We start from the raw sequence: 21307 nt of genomic DNA on the forward strand, positions 1-21307 counted from the left end.
TCGACTGACGTTGGCTTTCTGTGTCTGCAAAAGTACGTCTGCAGCTTAGTCGTCTGAATGCCTTGCGGCAGTCGAACGGGCCGCGTCACCCTCCGCGGCTGTTTTGTTACTCACGGAACAGAGAAGGAACGACCGTTAGTCAGCCGAGGGGCGGCCTCTCACTCGCTGCTCACATACGAAGGCAAACATGGGCGAGTACACAAGAGATACTTCGCCGCCCACGCACGCACGCACGTAGTGCAGCGTGGAGAATAGGCGCCGGACTTCGTCCCTCCTCTCCGAGATACCGTCGTCTATCTACACTGCGCAGCGCGACGGAGGGTCCGCGCACACAGTATACGGAAAGATGGAAGAATATGACTTAAAGAATAAAAAGGAAACACCGTTCTCTATACCTTCCCCCTCATCGCACTCGCACCTACACAGAGGCACGCAGCCCTCGCCAGCCTGCGTTCCGGAGCGCGCGATAACGGCGCGAGTCCGAACGGGAAACGTCTGGGCGCCTGGCTTTCTCACCTGGAGGCAAAGGACGCCGGCCACCGCCCTCGTTCTATCTATACGGGCTCGCTCGCCGCCGCCGTGATCCCAGGAGTATCCGACTGCTTCTTACTTGCCCAGTGACCGTTTTTAGTGTATTCCTTCTCTTGCTGCGTACACCGCGAAGAACGGATAGCCATGGATGAAGGAGTAGCCTGCGTCAAATATATTCTCATCACATGCAACCTGCTTGTCTGGGTGAGTCAGAGTGATGCTTCGACGACATGTTGCGTACAAATTGTCCGTTGCTGGCGTCGGCCATGTTAGGCGTAGTCACGAACCTTTTCTCTGTCCTGTTTTTATTTCCTTTCAAAGGAAGCAGCGCGGACGATCGCATTGCATTGTGTAACTCATGTGTGTAACTCATGTACTCAGAGCGTTCACTTCTTTTTGCACTGGAGGAAGTAAACAGCACCAGGAGCTGTATCAATTTGAGAGCTGTAGCTCCCCGCTTTTTCTTGTTTTGAACAATGCTTCATTGTTTAGTAGCAGCGATAAATCCGGTTTTGTTGGTCCTCTGGCAATTAATTGCACGCTGCTCTACCGATGTTAAAGACAAATGCAGAGGTTATTTTTACCTGTAACTGTCAAGGCGATGTTTCCGAAAAAAAAACTTTAATTAACATATGCACGCAGCCGAACAGTTAATACCAGAGCCATTCCACCGATACCTACGTCTCTGAGCCAACGGCGGAAAATTCTGCTGCATGCCTGTGAAAAATGTGGCATGTGAATAATCTACTGGTCCCCGCTTTAGTCCACAATATGTCACCATGTTTCTGCCAGCTCATACGTAGGTATTCGACTACAGTGGACGTGAAACGTTGTTGAGATGAATTCACAGCAACTGACCTAAGGGAGTGCTTGTTACGAAGTTATTCAGCATTGTTCTAGACTTATCTTCAATATTATTTTAATGTTTTTATTGTTTAGTATTCGGTTAAAATTTTCACTCATCCAGGAAGATAACCAGAAGTCTATTGGTTCGGGAGTGTTGGCCGGAGCCGTTTTCTTAGATTTTACAAAGTTGGTTAATGGCAATAATCGTGACGTTTTGTGCACTATTTCGAATCATATGGTTTAACCGTACCAGTTCATACTTTCCCGAATAACCTTGCTACAAATTGATAAGGCGCTGTGTGTGTTGAAGTTGGTTTTTCGGGGCACAAATAAGGAAAGCATGCTGCGAGGCTTAATATTCGGCCATTTACTCTTCGTTATCTGTATACTAATCGCTTCAATGCAGAGCGCTGCGTGCTATGCGCTGACGGTACGACAGTTTTATGAACTGATAAATCAATGGCTCTTATTGCGTTTAAGGAATGTGCTGACTGAATACGTCACAACAGCCATCTAATAAGCATTCCCTAAAAACTAACTTTATGATTTTCATGCCTTTTTAGAAGCATCCGCTCATTGTTCCTGCAATCGCACTTTGCTGAGACACCTTAACTGCACGCGACACTGTCTTTTCCCGTAGAGTGTTCCCTAAATCTCGTCAGAAATTTCGCAAATCCACATTGGTAATATACAGAAAAGATGGGTGTTGGCATAGGAGCATTTCTAAAATCTCCAAAATTTTTACTCCCTTTTTTGACGCGATCTCCGGTGTACCGCAAGGCAGCGTTCTAGGCGGTTTACTTTTTTAAATAATCGTGAAGGACTTGGGAACAAATTGAAGATCATGTGTGTGGTTGTTTGCTGATGACTGCATTATATGTTATATCAGAAAATAACTTCTACTGATGATCACCTTGCCTTCAAAAACGATCTTAGTCTTCTTTCCAGCTGATGTGACGCATGGCTAATGACGCTAACCTGAAATAACTGTAAAATCATAATGGTTAGTCGGAAGCGTCTTAACTCCGACTTTACCTACACCTGAAATGGTAGCCCACTCACGCGGACGTCGACGTACAGATATCTAGGTGTCATTCTAACTCCCGATTTGTCTCGGTCTGTCCATATCTCTAGCATGTGCGCAAAAGCATCTCGATCCTTTGGTTGCTCACGAGGCCATCTGCGCCATGCCCCCTCAAATGTTCGCAAACTATCCTTTCAAAAATTTGTTCGCCTAGCACTGGAATTGGCTTCTTCCATTTGGGGGCCATATGAAAAATATTTAACAGACATTATTGACTAAATTCAAAATCGAGCTGCTCCCTCCATAACTCACAATTGTAGCCGAAATTGTAGCATCACACAGGTTAAAGGAGCCATGAAGAGAATGAAGCAAACTTGTGTTTTCTCTTCATGGCTCCTTTAAAAGCGACGGCTTTCTACAGCCATTGCACACACGTCACTCTATAGCAGCCGTATGGTGCTTCCATAAATACGTATTCGCCTCGACAACAGCACCGCTTAATCTTCCATGCCCATCAATCACGTCACGTCGACTGTAAAACCACCACAGCTTCTCCCGCATTTACAGTGCCACACGCGGTTTTAATTCATCTCGCCACCCATGTGCTATGCGTCTTTGGAACAAACTGCCCTATCATATCGCATATGTGTCATTACATGAAACCTTTCGACGCCTCTTATCTGATAATTAACCTCAACCCTTTACAGAAATTTAGTGTGTACGTGTGATTGTTTGTATTTGATTATATGCATATCTGTGCGGTAGTTTGACACAGTTTTGGTTGACTCTGCTTGATGTTTTCAGGTTTTGGGCGTATGGTCGGCTTTATGTGTGTGGGTTTGAGAGAGTTGCCTCATTATTTGTTTGTTCTTTCCTATCCGTGTGCATATTTTGTGTGTTGCCTCTGTTTATATTATGTGCTCCCTCATACTCTATGCCACAAACTAATATGCCAGGTATCGTAAATAAATAAATAAACAAATAAAAAGTTTTTTTGCTTTGATATTTATATATATTTGAAAATTTAATAAATATTTTTATATTGCTTTCATGCACACTCTCATCATGTTTGGTATGTAGTATTCGAACAGTTACGATTATCATATCTCACGGTTGCGACGTGTTTATATCCAAGCAATTTCTGCAATTACCAGCAGTTTGTTGTGTTGTACCCCCAAAATTTTATTTCAGAAGAATGCATTTAGCTGTTCGAAATTCACGTTATTAGAACTCTACGATATTGATCTTTCAAGTGCCCGTAAGCTTGTTTGTTTGCTTATCGGTTCATTGACAGCCGTGCTTTAAAAAATACGAATTCTTCTATGTAAGCCAACGTAAAGTACTTACCATCTTTAGATGGCCCGAATTTTGTCTAGAAGACGTCCTCTCATTAAATAATGTTATTGTGAAATGCAATTCCAGCATGAAAGTGCTGAAATAGAATAAAATAATACCGCCATAAAATCATCATCGTGGTCTTTCCAGAACAATCGGAAGGCTTTTCTTCTGTTGCACGGGTGACCACCTTAATTTGTAATTTTATTCTTAATATGGCTATGTTTTATGCATTTCGAGGCGTATTGAATATATGGTGCAACCATTCAGCTCTTTTCTTTTCGCCTTAGATATTTTGTTTTATTGAAATATGCAGTGAATTATCAACAAGTCGTGATATCAGGGGGGGGGGGGTGCGAATCTAAGGTCCCGACCAACCCCTAAATTTTGACCCCGACGCAGGTTCACTGAACCTAATTGGAAAACATCAACCAAAAGTTTCAAAAAACAGGTGTTAGAATTACTACAAATCGTTGCCGCTGTTGTTGATCTAATGCTTGGAACTCGAAGTCTGCTTACCCATGGGCAGGCGTTACCGCGACGAAGTGAATATGCGTAATTAGTAAGGGGTGGGGGGTTAGACTTTATTTTCACTTTATTTTGCTTACCCACGTGTCCTTACACGCGCGGACAGCAACCTGTTGTGCTCATGAGGAGCAGCGATAGCTGCTGCGGCGCAGTTGGTAACGTGTTCGAGCCTGTTCGTCGCTTTTAGACTACCCGTTGCGTTAACCTTTGAAGCTCTTGAGTGGTTTCAGAAGAGATTATCCTGTATATCGTTATAAGTTTGTTTGGAAAACGTTGAGTTGCCCAAGGCCGCTCTGGAGTCGATAAAAAGGGACGGCCTCCCCATCTATTAGCGTAAAGAATGTGTAGCGTATTTAGTGCACACAACGAATGCCTGGCTAAAAGTTCCAGGAGTGACTAAAATGTTCCAGTGCCAAAAAGCAGGACTAGTTTGCGGTGCCTCCACGAAAAACAGCGCCGGAACTTTTGTGTTTGGTAAGGCAAGTGTCAGGCCAGCCTGCAGAACACGAGAAGGATAGATGTGTTTCGGAGGGCGTCGATGTGCTTGCTCGATGTAAGCCTGCAACTAGTAACTTATTTGTAAGAAAAGTTGCGTCATACCTAAAGCAGAACTCATTAGCTGTTACCTGCTGATAAGGAAGGGGGATTCGTAATACTTCCTAATAAATTGTACCACTCAAAAGCTTCAGAAGCACTTGACTCCGTTCTTTGCCGCCGTGACAGCATTAGTCTTTCAAAAGTAAAGACTAAAGCTAAGATGCTATGCAACAAGTTAAACTTGACAGAGCTTGCCGGAAGGGTAGAAAAGTCTTCAAAATCGGCCTTAGAAATATTCTTTAACGCGAAAACGCATAAGGTTCAGTGGCCATTTAGGGCAATTGTTTCTGAGAACGGAACTTGGCAGAAAGCAGTATCTTTGTTTTAACAGGAGAAGCTACGGATTTTACATAATAACGATCCCTTCATGGCAAAAAGTTCTTCAGATGTTATTAAGGTTCTGGATGCTAAAGCAGACAACCAGTACACGTCATGCTCATTTGATGTCAAAGACCTTTATTATTCGATTCCGCAAGATGAATTGCTTTATTTTTTAGAAGACGAGATCGACATTCATGGACCCGCATTTCAGAACGCTGCCGGTATGACGGTTGCCGGATTTTTAGAACTTGTTGCCTTTTATTTGAACTCTACTTTTTGAACATGGAACGGCGGAACTTATCTCGAAAATAATGGCATCTGCATTGGTTCATTCATCGCACCCATATAGGGTTTAGCAGACCGACTCAAGACAGCCACGTCAGCGGACATTTTTAGATTTGTTTACAACTCCTAACAATTTTTAATGACTGCTTGAAGCCTCTAGTAGTAACCCATGAAGTAACCGTTGGAGGATGTACCCGATTTCTCGATCTTCACCTTTCTTTTAATCATGAGCACATTTGTTGCAAATACGAACCTCGAGGCAAGAAGTCGCTTCTTGCGTATGACTCAGCGCATTCAAAACTGGTTAAAAGAGGAATTGCGAATCTGTGCCTGAAAAATTCACTTGTTAAGTCATGCGTTCATATAATGCGTTTTAGTTTCATAGATCAGGGTAATCGCCTAATTAATGTAGGTTATCCTACAGATCTATTAACGTCCGTTGCCGAAAGTTTGTTGAAGAAAATAAAGACTAAACAAGAAAATGATCGCAATAACAAAAAGAAAGGGAAGGTTGCAGTATTGCCGTACATACATACGGTGTCGCATAATCTATAAAGAATTGCCAAGCGTGCCGATGTTTGCGTTGTTTTTTCAGCTCCAGATAAACTTTCCAGACTATGTAGACACGTTAACAGCGATACCCCAAGTTCTGAGGTTTGTAGGAAGAAGCACCAACGACAGTTCATCCCATGTGTCACAAACGTAGTTTACAGCATACCTTTATTGTGTGGCAGAGAATATATCGGGCAAACGGGGAGATGTGTTAATGATTGGCTGAAGGAACACAGTTACAACGTGGAAAAAAGCAAAAGTGGTAATCTAAAAGTACATTGTGGGGACTGTCCTGGGTGCGAGCCTATCTTCAGTAGTACCGCAATATTGTGTAAAAATAAGCATAAACTGACGAGGGAGATTATTGAGGCTCCTAAAATAGCAAAAAGAAAAGAAAAGTGTGTAAGCGTCTCTTCTGTCGCGCTATAATTAAATGAAATCAACTATCTAGACGGTTTGTTAGCACATGGTGGTAGTGATGTCGTGGCGGAATTGTTATATTTTATTTTCAATGTTATGCTTCGATTTCTTTGTTGCCTTGATTTCTGCTGTATTTATATGCCAGACGCCACAGCAATAAACTTCAGTTGTTAGTCAGCACCTGTGTGTCATGCTCTCCCTATCGTCGTCGTTTCTTGTTTGCGCTGTGAATTCAAGATTCTCTACATAATTTCGCGTAAGCAAGCCGTTAGCCCCGAATGCTACGTCGGCGCAGCAAGATGATGAAGTCCGCCCAGGTGCTGCAGGCATCGGAGGCGATAATATTCATTGCAGCATAATGTCTGCAAATTGCCCGCTTTTATTGTCCCCGGCCGTATAACAAAACACTTGGCAAGTTTTTATGCCATGGTTGCGCACGATTAACTGAAGGAATGTCATAACAACACCAATGGGGCACATGTTTTGTTTGTCATTTCTGCATTTGACGTAGTTTCGATCGATTTTCTGTGTTTTCTTGACGGACAAGGCACGATAGCTGGAAGCATCGAAAATATATGCTTACGTGACATACCCGTCACATATGGAAGAATTTCAAGAAAATTAAGTGGACGATTGTCGTGTCTTGCACTAAAAAAAAGCATTGGCGTCCGGAACAGATGTCGGCGTCATCACGACAAGTTTGGGATACCGGTATGAGAGGAACACTGCTGGTCGCCCGTACTAGAGCCTACTTTCTACTCGAGCTTGGCAAGTTGTTGCCACAGAGAGATGCATGACAGGGACTCCTAGAGAAACACAAACGGGTTTCCCTTCGATGTTGTCCGCTCCGCTTTGCTAAAACGCGGCAGCATTCCCAAATCCAGAGACCTTTGACAGCATGCACCGAGCGAAGAGGACACCGATGCCATTTTGTATACGAGCGTTCAGTCAAGCAGAAGCGGTCTTCCCCTCCCCTTACCCCGTACGAGCTTCCACGTCCACCTATGAACGGGCAACCTCTTCTGATGCGGCTGTAAAAAGGCGTTAGAGGGTGGGACTAAGCCTCTAACAGCAATATACTCGGAGGTCAACTGGCACTTGCATCGCAAGCCAGCATGGGCATGATTCACCGACACTGTAATTGGCTTTGTGCCGCCGCGTATTTATGGCTACCTGATTCTTGATGCTACTGGAGCAGAAGATGAACTGAAATGAAGGGAAATGAAATGTGGATGTCCTTTTCAAGTCACCGTCTACGATTTTGCCCCCAAATACAAATGCGTGCGTGATGGAACGTTCTGCTTTGTTGTAGCCTCAATTTCCGAAACTTCCGAACTGTTTTCGAACGCCCTTACGTTCGAGCTGGCTAGTTTTAAAGTACTTTCTCGAATTGGTGGCAATCGTATGCGAACTGAAACGTAGAGCTGCAGCTCTATTTACTGTATGGGAGGGCGCGTTTTGATGTTTATTTTAGTTGCAACATCGCAAGCAGAGTGCCCGTACATCTTTTGTGCGTGGGTGCCATTCCACAACAGCATAGCCTACGAGCTGCACACAGGTTAGCGTTGCTTCCCATGTACATGCTTTTATACAGCGATACATTCTTCCCGGAGCCATAGCGATTTCGCGGTGTTTCTAACACCTAATAAAAAAAGTTTCGATGCTGAAAATTTGAGTTTCAGCCGGCGACAATGGATAGAGTGGATGGGGGAAGGAAGATAAAGTAAATAACTTCATAATCCTTCTCCAAATTACCCCAAAAGCTGTAGGGGTTCCCTGATATTACTCTCAACAGATTCAATCATGCATCCAACAGGTACTTTAAAAATGAGGTGGCTTAAAATCAGCTCACTTCTCTATAGTCATTCAAACGAGAACAGTAGGGTCGTGGCTTGTGCAGGCATGTCCAATAGGGTTATTATACCGCTTAGAAGACGTAGCTTTAAGGAAAATGCGGAAATTTCACTCGGCCGGTAAAGGGCTTTCTGAAAAGCATTCTAAATAATCACGCCGCTGAGAAAGACGAGAGCAGCCACATGTTTTGCATGTTCAAAGTCTTCTTTATGACCCGCCGCGGTGGCTCAGTGGCTAAAGCGTTGCGCTGCTGAGCAGAAGGTCGCGGGTTCGATTCCCGGCCGCGGCGGCCGCTTTTCTGATGGAGGCGGAAAGCAAGAACGCCCGTGTGTACGAGATTTTGGCGCGCGTTAAAGATCCCCAGGTGATCACTATTAACCGGGAGCCCTCCACTACGGCGCGCCTTATTGCCAGAGTTGCGACGGCGCGGTAAACCCCACAATCAATCGAAAGTCTTCTTTAGGCTGACACAGGCTTTGAATTTGTGCAGCCGCTGATTGTCCTCACCCAGCGGTAAATTTTGTAACTTTATTCATTACATAATTTTTGTGACGGCACCCAATGTACTGGCAAGCGGATAATTTAGAGAGAAAAAACGCGGTTCGCTGCCTCATAAGGCAAGGTGAGAACCGTTTAAATGCTCCGGTTTTAACCTGTGTTTAGTGTTTCTCATTTCTCTTTTGCTCTCTGCTCGCGAACGAATGCGCAGATGCTCGGCCTGGGCGTGCTGGCTGTGGGCATATGGATTCGTTCAGACCCCGACTTCTGGGTGTACCAGGACAACCTGCCGCTCGGGAACTACTACAGCGCCTGCTACGTCGTCATGGCCGTCGGAGTGCTGCTGCTCGTGCTCGGATTCATGGGGTGCTGCGCCGCGGCCATCGACAGCCCCTGCATGCTTCTTACGGTATACCCTCCTCTCGAAACTTGACCAATGCCGTTGCAGGTGGCGTCTCGTCGCCTGGGAATTGTACAGGGCCGTAATCAGCCTCCTCTTCGCACACCCGCGTTATTCTCTGGGAACATCACAATGTTTCCCGGGGGTAATAAGCCTTCGTTATTGGCAAGGGACTACCGTTAGTATAGGCGTTATGCACAATTTATTCTGCATTACTTCTAAATCAACTTGTTTGCACTTCAAGTGCAAACAAGTGCACATGCACATGCACATGCACAAGTGCACATGCACATGCACATGTGCACATGCACAAGTGCACATGCAAACAAGTGCCTTCAAGTGCACATGCACTTGAAGGCAGTGTGCAATTTGGGACATGCCCTTACGTCAAGAACATTTGCTACAATAAATGACGTGTATGTAAGAATATGTAAGAATGCAGTGTTCCTCTGTGCTTTAAGGTGGGCTCACATATACGTACACATATTGTTTATTACGACTTTTCAGAAATGCATCTGGGCTCTTGACAAAGAAATAACACCGCAGTTGCGAATGATTATGCTAGAAAAGAAAACATTTGGGGATTATTGTTTTTTTATGAAAAAAAGAAACAAATAAGTGCAGGCTACAGTTTCTTCCAGGCTTTTTTCTATTCACCTGGGCTGTGTGAGCGAGTGAAAAAGTAGAAAATTGATTTCGTAGTGGCAATTATGCCCAGTAACAAGCATTGCGTAGCAAGGCAAATATTGTTGGGGCATAGTGGCTTAACCTGCTAGCCGCCTCGGTATTAAGCGACTAGCAAGGTATTTTAGATCGGGTACTTCATTAGAACGTACGGGTGTAATTCGAGCAGGCTAGGTCGATGGCGATGTGCTTTTTAAGTCCTTTATGTTGTTGCGTCCCTCAGGTTATACTGTAACACTTTGCACGAGAGTTAGGTTTGACTGCTGTTGGAGCCATAAAAAAATAACACCAAAGAAACTTGTTTACAACTAGGTATGTTGTCCCATTTTTTAGTGTTACCTATTTATTTTTGTTTGATGAAGATTATGCCAGCTGTTCGGAAAGTAATAGCTGGCGTAATCTAAGGGAAGTCTCGGGAATTCTGCTGCACATTTGTCAGAATTCCCTTAGTAACATGATCGCCGAGCAGAAAATTGAAGTCCATGCCAAATATTTGTCACAGTTACTAGTCCTATCAAAGGGATTTCGGCTTCAGCTTCGTTGCTCCATGGCTAAGACGCTTTTCCTGTCTTTCACATGCGAAAAAACAGAAAAATAAATATGCAGGTGGGGAGGCTGCCATTGGTGAGCCATTCTATTTTGTATCAATTTGCGCTTACTATTGTAGCTCGGCAAAACAGGCGCTAGTAGGCATACTCGCTGAACCTGAGATTCTTTTCTTTGTCTGTTCCATTCCTTCCCACCCAACCTTGCTATGGTGACCCACTCGGCAGTACTTCATCGCGATGTTCGTACTTCTGATCATGGAGTGTGCCGTGGCGGGACTCGTCTGGAAGGTCGCCGACGGAGACCAGGTGGGTTGTCCAGTTCCGTCATTAAAAAGTGTTAAGGCCCCGTTTGTATGAACTTCTGTGCAGATAAGTAGAGAAAAAACCGTAGTGAAGTTGTAAGTAGCGCCAAAGCAAACAGCAACAATTTGGCAATAACGGAGGTTTTTAATAACAGCGTCTATAAAAAGGAAAAGCATGACACAGCTGTAAAAACTACCATCTACACAGTACTGTACATCACGGAATCATATCTACCACGCCGCAGTGGGCTGCAAGCAGGTGCAGAATAGAAAAGAATGGATTAAAATTACTTTGTGTTCTTTAGAATACATGACGGGTGGAGAGAAAAAAAAAACTGCTGCAGCTGTCTACTGCAGACGTACTGGTGGTAGATGGTTGCTTACATTATATGTACTACACGATTCGAAGATTACGAATATATTGCAACCTGCGACACTTTTTTTCCCGCTATGAAATAAAAAACGTGACAGATACACTACTGTTACAGCGAATTGGTGTAAAGAAAATGAAATGAGAAGGCACAAGTTTATGCAATATTCTGCAAAATATTGCTTGCATACAAGAAGATAAGAGATTTGGGGCTGAGGAGAAATAACCACCATAATTGCAGGTAAATCAGCGCCTTTCACTCGTTTATTCGCTTCATCTCGCGCCAAGAGACCGAGAGAGAGAGAGTGAGAGAGAGAAAGACTTAATTGAATTGTCCTGCGGGGGGAGGTGGGCGGGAGCCACTCAGGGCTTGCCCCCTCCTTGACGTTTCCTAAGTCGTCCCCGAGACTACGCCTTGCGGGCGTCTACGAGGTCGACGCGCGGAGGGTCGTCGGGTGTGATCCCTCAGACCTTCCGTCGGCGCCTCCCTACGCTTCTGCCCTGCAAGAGCAGCCTCGAGCCGCTGGACTGCCCGGAGTTGAACATAGTGGTCGGACGAGTCCATAGCACTTGTGATATCGCCCGGCAAACGCGTTGAGGCGGTTGCCTCCACTGGATTTCGTTCACAGTCCCACAGTAGGTGGACCAAGGTCGCGTTCGTTTTCGCGCACACACTGCTCAGCACACTTTTGTACACTTCTGGACACACATATTGCGCCAGCACCGGAGTTATCACAGAGTTTGTCTGTAATTGTCTATACAGCACTGCTTCAGCCCTGGTGAGCTTCGGGTGTGGGGGCGGCCGAAGCTGTCTGCCGAGGCGGTACCACTGTAGTATTTCGGCGTAAGTCACGAGGGGTTCCTGGTCTGCGTCCTGCTGCCTTTCCGCCTGAGAGTGCGGGGGGGCGCCGCGCGGTTGGTAAGTGCGTGCGCGGCGGCGTCCGCTGTCTCGTTGCGGTTAGGGTGGCCGCTGCCGTCGGTGCTAGCTTTCATGTGCGCCGGCAACCAACGGATGTGGGTAGCCGGCACCGATTCACTGTTCACTGCACAACACTGCACTACGCGCACTGCACTTGTACACACTTTGTCCTTGGCGAAGTTCGCGATGGCCTAGCGCGAGTCGCTCAGTATTGTTGTACATTGCGGGTTCGTTAGCGCGAGTGCGATCGCCACTTCTTCCGCCTGCTGAGCAGACGGTACGCGAACACTACACGCACTGTACACTTCTCCGGTGGTGTTCTCACCGCCACTGTTGCGTAGGTATCTGGCCTGTCGGGGTATTTGGCTGCATCCACGTAGATGGCGCCCGTGTCGTTTGCGTGCGTCTCGGTGAGGGCTCGGGCCCTGGCCGCTCGGCGTCCTGGGTTGTAGTCGGGATGGACGTTGCGGGGCAATGGGAGTATCTTGAGGCGTTGTAGCGTTTCCAGAGGGAGACCCCTTGCCTTGTGTGTTTCCGTCTTCTTTGGTCCGAGGCCCAGCCACTCGAGGGTTCTTCTGCGTGTACGTGTGGTCGAAAGGCGTTCAAGCTGGGCCATTCTTTGGGCCTCGCTAATCTCCTCCAGGGTGTTGTGGAGACCCAGCTCCAGTAGCCGGTCGGTGCTGGTGCTGTTCAGTAGTCCCAGAGCGGCTTGTATGTCTTTCGTATTGCTGCGTTGATTCTGTCGCTTTCGTGCTTCTTCCACTGGTGGAAGGCCCCTACGTAGGCCACGTGAATCATGGCGAAGGATTGTATCAGTCGCAAGAGGCTGGCCGCCTTCATCCCGTGATGCCTTGTTGTTATTCGTTTGATAAGGCGGGTGGCAATTCCCAATTTCGTGGTGATGCGGTCAACCGTGGTTCCGTTGCTCCGGCTCGCTTCGAGGGTCATGCCGAGGGCGCGAAGGGTTTGCACTTTGGGGATGACAGTTCCCTCTCTCGTGCGTATCGGGATTTTCGTAGACTCTTCCTCCGCCTTCTTGCGGTACCTTCCTGGTGGTGGGATGATGAGCAGTTCAGATTTCTGCGGGGAGCATCTCAGGCCGGTGTTCGCCAGGTGGTTTTCGATGAGATATACTGCTGTCTGTAGTGTTGTTTCAATGTGGCCATCGCTGCCCCCTGGAACCCACAGGGTAATGTCGTCTGCGTAGATGGTGTATCGAACCTGCGGGATCTCCGAGAGCCCCTCGGCCACACCGACCATCACAAGGTTGAAAAGCAGCGGCGATATCACCGAACCTTGGGGGGTTCCCACGCTGCTCAGTTCTTTCACCGGCAGCTGTTGATCCCCTGCTTGGATTTCCACTGTTATCTGCGACAGGAAGTCTCGTATATAGTTGTACGTTCTCTCCCCCATGCCCAGTCACGAGACCTGCACAGTATGGCGGAGTGGCGCACCTTGTCGAAGGCGCTCTGCAGGTCAAGGCCCAGCACCGCTTTGTTGTCGTGCGTGAGGATGGATGTGTCGAGTATATCTTGTTGTAACAAGATCATGGCATCCTGGGTGCTGAGCCGTTCCCGGAACCCCAACATGGTGTCGGGGTAGAAGCCTTCGCCTTCGAGGTAACGCTGCCATCTGTTGTTGAGCACGTGTTCGAGGACTTTGCCTACACACGACGTGAGGGATATCGGGCGCAGGTTCTCGATGCTGGGCGGTTTACCGGGCTTAGGGGTGAGGATTGTTTTGGCTGTCTTCCATTGTCGTGGTATTGCCCCTGCGCGCCAACAGCAGTTGAAGTACCCCGTGAGAGCCGTGACGGCCCCATCGCTGAGGTTCCGCAGAGCCTTGTTAGTTACTCGGTCCGGGCCAGCCGCGGATTTGCAATTGAGGCTCTGTAGCGCTGCCCGTACCTCCCATTCTTCGATGTCGCGATCGAGGGCTGGGTTGTGCGTTCCCTGGTAATCGCCATGGCTTTCACTTGGGGTACTCGGTAGATAACGTGCGTTTATCCGTTTGCACGTCTCCTCCTGCCCTAGTTCCTTGGGGGTGGCGTGCATGATTTGTGCCAGTCTGTGTTGTTGGTACCCTCTGGTCTTCGTTTCATCGAGGAGATGGCGGAGAAGCGTCCAGGTCCGTCCCTTGTGGAGTTCTCCGTCTGCCTCACTACAAGCGGCATGCCATTGCTGGGCGCAGAGCTCGCGGCTGTGTTTTTCGATAGCTCGTCCGAGCTCCGCCACTCTCTTGCGTAGTGTGCGGTTGTGGCGCTGTCGTCTCAATCGCCGCTGTAGGGACTGTCTGGCCTCTATCATATGGGCCAGGTGACTGTCGACTTGCTGCACGCTCTCGTCCGTTTCCACTTCTGTGGTCGCGTCCGAGGTTGCCTGCACTATGGCTGCCGACCATTTCTCGATGTCCTCGATCTTTCGCTGTGGCTCCAGAAACTCCAAGAAACTCCAGAAACGCCAAGAGACCGAAGCAACTGTGGCGCGAGGAGAGAGATGCTCACAAAATATTTACGTAAGAGTTTTGCTGTTCTAAAAGGTCTTCCAGTCCGCCCGGGCAGTCACTAAGCTTAGCCGAAGTAAAGCAGGCGCATAGGCCACTCAAGAAAATCTAATAAAAACCCTCCCGAAAGATATTGCAAATTAAGGCACTAATAAAAACACTAAATAAAAACCAACCTGAAAAATATAGCGCTTTGCGCAATCTCCAGCGCATTGGGTAAGTGTTGCTTAGAAGATCGCATGTATGGCATTTTTCAAAAATAGCAGGAAAGAGGCAAGCGGGTATTCTTCTCATTTGAGCACTTTCGGTCCTCTACTAGTTTCTGTCATCTGGCCTTTCCCTATCCCATTTGCTCTTTTCCCCATTTTAAAACTGTTCAGGAGTACTAAACACTACAAATTACAAACGCGTTTTGGAGGAACCAGGGCGAGGACTGTTAGGTTGGTTTCAGCAACTAATGGCCATGCTTCTGGAAGGAAACCTGCAGATGCATATAGAACATAATTTCGCATCATGGATTACCTACTTAAGTCAGGAGTCGTAACCCAGTATTGATTTTGAACTTTTCTTTTTTGTTGATTTTCAGTTACAACGCCATCTGGCAGTGAGCATAGAGGAAAAGCTGGACACAGTCATCGACGACGCTAAGGCTAGGCGATTCATGGATCTCATGCAAGTCCACGTACGTATCAATGTCCCAACTTCCACGAAGCTTTTTTGTTTTTATCGGTATTCTATACAAGGCATCACCTGGCTACTTTATGCTTGTCAAAACAAAAGTGTATCGAAAGCTCGCGTTTAAGTTTACAACATAAAAATGGCACAAAGTTTGGCCTTTGTGAAGCACAAAGATGCCTTAGTTTACAGTTAGTCCCAAACTTCCAGACGACTGGTCAGTGATAGTACATGAAGATGCAAGTGCTAAGAATTCTTTATAAAGGCCACTTGGTATAGGAGTAATTTCTTCCAAGGGAAATTAATTCGAACGATGGTATGAGTGAAACCAGTTAGCAGAGCAAGAACGTCTTTTGAAAGGTTATCAACTTGGTCACTACGAGTTTATATGCACTTAAACGGGGCTGGTGGGGGCTATTTAAAGGCTGGTGTAGTGACGATATACCATACTAACATCTGAGTAGTCCAAACACACGCCCATTCAGAGAACTTCACAGTTCTTGCCGTTGAGCTTAGACTGAAAACGTCTTCCGGCATTCTTCCAGCTGGAATGCTGTGGTGCCGTCTCGAAGCATGACTATGAGGTCCGAGACATGACCATACCACAGTCCTGCAGCAGCTCTCGAACCAACAATATCTTCATATACGTAAGTAACTTGTTCAAGACATCTATTGTGACAACTTATACGGGATTTCGAGATATTAACTAGCACAATAGTCCAGGGAGGTTACCAAATGGCAACAAAATAGCCTGATAATGTAACGTAACCTCCTCTACCTATGGGGCGCTACGCTGAAGGAGATGCTGTATATTATAACTTAATACAAGCCAAAAAGATATGGGCGCTGTCTATTCTCACTGCAACTGGCAAGATCCGGTTCACCATCAGGGTAGGGAAACTCTTGGCGATTTTAGAAATTTGACAAGTTTTCATTCACCGGGCTTTCGTTAGCAAATTTTTCACAGTGGAGTTACCCTTACAATTACAAAAAACTGATATAATTAGTAAGGTTGAAGTGTGGGGTAGTACTACATTATTACGACTATAGCGCAGAAAAGCGCAGACAATAAAAAGAAAGGGAACCGGTAAAGGGGCACTGAATACAAATTACAACTTGGTCTAGATCGCAAGATCACATCGCCGAGAAAGCTAACATACCGTAGAAAACCGCCTAACAATAGCGTGCCATTTCCAGACAATCTGGCCCAGGGATGTGCGCAATTATTTCAAGTGTCTTCCTGAAACAATTTCAGGGATGCAGCGAGAATCTGCGAGTTCTTCTGGAGCGGACGGGAGCCGTGGTCGGTGGCTTGGGTCTCGCCCTCGGCTTTGTTCAGGTAAGCAGTTGTAGCCCTTTCGGCCGTCACGGTGTGAATTGACGCCACCACACCAAAGTTCCTGTAGCGTCTACAGAACAAAACCAAAATAGCTAGTTTTCCGGGTAATTGTTCTTAAACGACGACTATTGCGACGCACATCACCACTGTTGTGTTTTCCTGACCTGGATGCCACAAAGAAGAATCTCCACTTAGGACAAAAATCACGACGTGACGGATTAAAAGAAAAGGTGGTCGTAGTTTTGTTCCTATTTTTGTACAACTATAACTACGTCCGGGAAAAATGTGGTTTCGTTTGTGGGCTCACGCACGTGGTCAAAAAATATATAAAAACAAGCAATTTTTTCGGCTCAAAATAAAAATTTTCGATTGCCAGATGCTCTAATTAAGTGCCACATAATTGAACCAGGTAATGTTGGCTTTGCCATCCCTTTGTTTTGTTTTCGGGCTCATGCAGCCCTAAAATTTAGGAAAACACACAGAAATCATTTCTTATCTCGAAATGAACAATCAAGGCTGGAAGGGTCAGTCAGGTTCGCTCATGCGGTGAAGGACTCTAAATATAATGGAACTTGCGTATAAATGGCATCCTCACGTTTATCATGCTGAACATCTGATACAATTATAGCGGATTGTCCCAGGTGTTGCAAAAATAAGTGTCGGTGCTGGTACTGTGGGACGGTTTGCACCGTCTTACAAGAAGGGTAGATACTTTGGTCGAACGTCACTTCTGGCACAAGATAAACATTGGTTATTTACTGGATCATTCTAGTTCAAGCAGGGGGGTTTGCGATAACGTCTCCATTTCAGTTTTTTTGATAATCCACTCCCTGGGCACCTTGATCTCAGCTTATGGTAATAGCTTGAGCCATAAGATTGGGACTATCGACTACCATCACCAGACCATCGACACCTTAATCATCATCAGTCGTTTTTTAAATGACTCAGTTCTCAGCCCTTTGTTTGATGGGAAACATAGCAACTCATAAACAGTGTGTGTTCCCCGCCTGGAATACTCACCAATATTAAAATAGCGTCCTTGATCATTTTTCACTTCCTAGTTAGCACAATGGCGGAGTATCCGAATTTGGACCAAAAATTTGCAAATTCGCGTCCTGTTAGGCAGCCCAATTTTTAGTGTGGAAGCATAGGTAGCCCTTGAAACTGAATTTAGCCCTTTGTAAGGACCCCTCTGAGTTATTGAAAAGAAAAAAGAACAATACCCCCGGGGTTGGCACCGAACTTCGGACTTTTCGGTTAGCAGGCAGACGCCCTACCCACTACCCCACGCCGGTTTGTCCTATAAGACCAAAGCGTTTGAAATGATATGTGCGCAGCGTAGGTTGTACTGACACTGCATATGTGCAACCGAAATTTCAATCCAATCTCAATATCTCAATCTCAAACGTCTAAGGAAGAGATTTGTCACGTTAGACCCTTGACGACACATGCAAATATTTTAAAGCTACATCAACCGCAATGTTCAATTTTGTTTCCTAGACAATGCAGGCTGGGCGCTTCCTGTCACACCTAACGCCATCTAGTGGTTAGCTATGAAAACTGCCGCGATCTTCTCGGTCAACTGCTCAAACGATCTGGCTGTTAGTCCTCTGTGCACTATGGCATGGCGGGTAGTGTCGCGACTTGGTACGTTTGCATCTTGAGTTTGAGAAGAAGTGGTTATACCCTTTTTTATTAGAAAAATGTTCGTTTAGACTAGTTTTACGCATTATTTTTGCAAGTAAAGGTGGTTTGTTACCTTTTTTTGTTAACCACGTTTAGTAAAACTTCTGCATCCAACTGTAAGTCTCCGGCCTGAACTCACTTGGTAACAGAATATCCCATAATGCTAAACACATCGGCGCTTAGGCCCACACCTACATATGCAAATGCGGCACATGCTCACACTCAAACGACATCCAGACCGTACAGAATTTCAATAGCAAGCTATTACCAATGGCATGGCAATGCCTGAAATTTTACGCGAGGTAAGAAGCTTTCGCACGATATTGCGTGACTTAAGCGCTGAAACCGTCTACCTGTATTTTTTGTGGGGCGGTGACCTGCGTGTGTCAGTGTAAATTTTCGCGATCATGCCACAATAGAAAATATCGTTTTTTTGGGGCAGTTGAAAAACTGTGGGCACCAATAGCTCAGGTGACCAAACTAAAGCGTTGAAATTAAACGGTCTCCTTCTATTAAAGCTCGCTTCAAGACTCAAGAGCTGGTGTTTTATCAGCTGAAAGTTTGTGCTCCCAGCCTGGTGTCAATATGACCGCATTTAAGGAGTGTCTAAGTAGTCCTTTGCGTGATGATGCCTGCAACTGTATGACAGGTAACCAAGCGTCCAAAGGGGTGTATCTGTATTGCCTCACCACCCATTTGTTTTATTTTTCTTAAATGAAGAAGCAGCTTGGGCACAGACATCAGCAACCATGAAATGTTTTTCAAAAAAAACTGGTACCGATGAGATGTTCAGTTTGGAGGAGTTGAGGTATTGGTGGTTGGTATTACTTAGTGCTGCGTGAGTCAGGAATCATTGTATTTCTAACGTTGCACTCGTGAATAAGACACATTGTAATTGTCACTGTCTTATTATGAGGCGGGGTAGGCTTTTTTTCAATCGCACTGTTTTGATGCAATGCATGAAGACCTTGGAGATGTAATATGAATGTCATGAAGATTTTGGTCTGCAAAACTAACTTTGCTTTTGTTTTGTCTCTCACAGATTATCGTCATGATCATCTCCCTGTGTTTGTTCTGCACAATCCGACAAGATTCCAAATAATCACGAGACAGGAGTTCATGGCTGGCTTCTTTGCCCCTTTACTTCGTTGTAAGCGGCACTGGAAGTCGTTGTTGTGGATGAGAAAAGGATGGCAGCCGATTCGAATTATGGCTGTACAAGGAAAAAAAAACAGTGCTTAAAATGATTTCAATTTCGGGTACCCTAATTCTTCTCGGGGTACAACAAAGGCCATGTTCTGGGGCTTTGACTCAAGGATCACCTATGAGGCCCTGAAAAAGTGTTTGGATGTGTTGCATCACCATCGTCAGCTTTATGCTTACAATTTTCGGGGAGCATATGGAGAGCGACCACACATTCCAGGGCGTGAGTGACGTGCTTGTGGAACGGCGTACATCGCACCCTGTCGTTGCGCCGTTGTTGCTTTCACATGAGTGACGACGTGCAGGTCGTCACGCGTGGACGTATCACTTATCACAGATAGGGTGCTTTCTCTCAGGCCGCTTGCTTTGTTCTGCGGCTCCCCGAATGCCTCTGGTACATGTCGCAGTCTTCGCACAACAGAAATATTTCTTATATAATACAACGTGAGTAATTACTTTTTATTTGAATCATATGAAGGTTTTGTACATAACAAGTTTCGAACTTTTGCTTACAGCGTTTCATTAGTTTCACCTAGCCATCATTGTGGGTCTTTGAAGTTTAAAACCCGCGCAAAACGTAATGTTTCATAACGTGCACAGGTGTGGTTTTACCATTTTGTAGTTCATGTTAACATCAATCATTGTGTACCTTCTTCTATGTACTTCAAGCTGCCTAGCGCTGCAAGGAATGACAGCCTAGCCAGAATGTTAGCTTCTGTAGTGCCAAACTTGCATAGTGTTGACATTCTAAGCAGAATGTGAAAGTCGTTTTTGCGCTCCGGAAGCGAGTCCGCTGAAACCGCGGAGTTGTGGGTTATTGCAAATAAAGACTGACTATCGAAGAGCTGTCCCGAGCACCGAGTCTTTATTTCGGCAGCGTACATTGCCATACGCGCGAATGGACTCTGGGTTCCTGCTTTTGGTTGAGTGGTGGGTGAGGGCGAGTGAGAATGTAACAACTTTTTAGCTTCGTAGATAAACTTACTTGAACCTTAAGTAAGTTAGTGCCTGTTCTTTCAAGTTATTGTACATAGTTATCGTATGTACAAGTTATTGTACAAGTAAAAGAGCTGTACGTTGTACAAGTTATTGCACACTGAACATAGTGTTAGGTAAAGGCATGATGAATGTGGAAAGAGGAATGCGGAAAGAAGTTAGATTTACACGCGCTTTACAATTGCATGTGGATGAGTAATTCCCGTCCTAATGAAGTAGATAGCAGTTATAATTTTTCAAATACGTTAATCAACAACGTCAGAAGACGCATGTACGGACATCCGAATGTGCTGACTAATGTGGTGAATGGGGTTTGGCCATTAAATGATCGAAACGTTGAAAACAAGACACCAGTCATCGAGACGGAGATGTCGTGTTGGGTTTCCTAATTGTTAATCACGCCGTACAATCGAATAAAAGTGCCTGCGGGGCCTGATCAGTGATACTATCCCCACCTGGTACAAAACGTTGAAGCTGTGTTCCAACATGACTCTTCGGAGTATTAGTGTTAATTACGAACTCCGATCAGCAGTTTCTACAACTATTGCAGATGGGTTTACTAAAGGGCTTGTTGGTAAGTTGAGCTTGGATAAAAAAAGTGCTAGTGACACGTCAGGATTGAAACCGTTTTTCCTGTTTTAAGCTAAAGGACCGAATGAAATAAGCGTCCTTTTAAATGGGCGTCAAATACGCGCTGATTTATTTTGACTTCCATAGCAAGCGTTGCAGATAGGAAACGTGTTTTTCTGTGAGAAGAGGTATGATTTAACCTATGATTTCTACGAATAGTTCTAAATATTAATGAACTGCGGAGTAACCGTAATGACCAGATGGAGGCATAGTTACAGGACACTGTTTTTGCAAGTTTTCAATTGCTGGATCAGTGGGTTAA

General features: G+C 45.7%; 1 protein-coding gene across 1 annotated transcript; it reads left to right on the forward strand.

The window, feature by feature from the left end:
* Positions 1 to 441: 441 nt before the first annotated feature.
* On the forward strand, positions 442 to 20263 carry LOC144175858 (CD9 antigen-like). Its single transcript, XM_077704880.1, has 7 exons — positions 442 to 735; positions 9003 to 9200; positions 10649 to 10729; positions 15103 to 15198; positions 15737 to 15838; positions 16447 to 16530; positions 19259 to 20263. Exons 1-7 carry the CDS (start codon positions 676 to 678, stop codon positions 19316 to 19318), a joined length of 681 nt encoding a protein of 226 aa, XP_077561006.1. The 5' UTR covers positions 442 to 675; the 3' UTR covers positions 19319 to 20263.
* The last annotated feature ends 1044 nt before the right edge of the window (positions 20264 to 21307 follow it).

Source organism: Haemaphysalis longicornis, unplaced genomic scaffold, assembly GCF_048455015.1.
Source record: "Haemaphysalis longicornis isolate Haplotype H1 unplaced genomic scaffold, Haemaphysalis longicornis Haplotype H1 scaffold_3, whole genome shotgun sequence".
Taxonomy (NCBI): Eukaryota; Metazoa; Arthropoda; class Arachnida; order Ixodida; family Ixodidae; genus Haemaphysalis; species Haemaphysalis longicornis.

Bases quoted from the DNA above. Each gene is read 5' to 3' on its own strand.
- LOC144175858 (XM_077704880.1), top strand. From the start codon at position 676: ATGGATGAAGGAGTAGCCTGCGTCAAATATATTCTCATCACATGCAAC. The intron at 9,201-10,648 runs GTATACCCTCCT...CCCACTCGGCAG, and splicing joins GCCCCTGCATGCTTCTTACG to TACTTCATCGCGATGTTCGT. The intron at 10,730-15,102 runs GTGGGTTGTCCA...GTTGATTTTCAG, and splicing joins AGGTCGCCGACGGAGACCAG to TTACAACGCCATCTGGCAGT.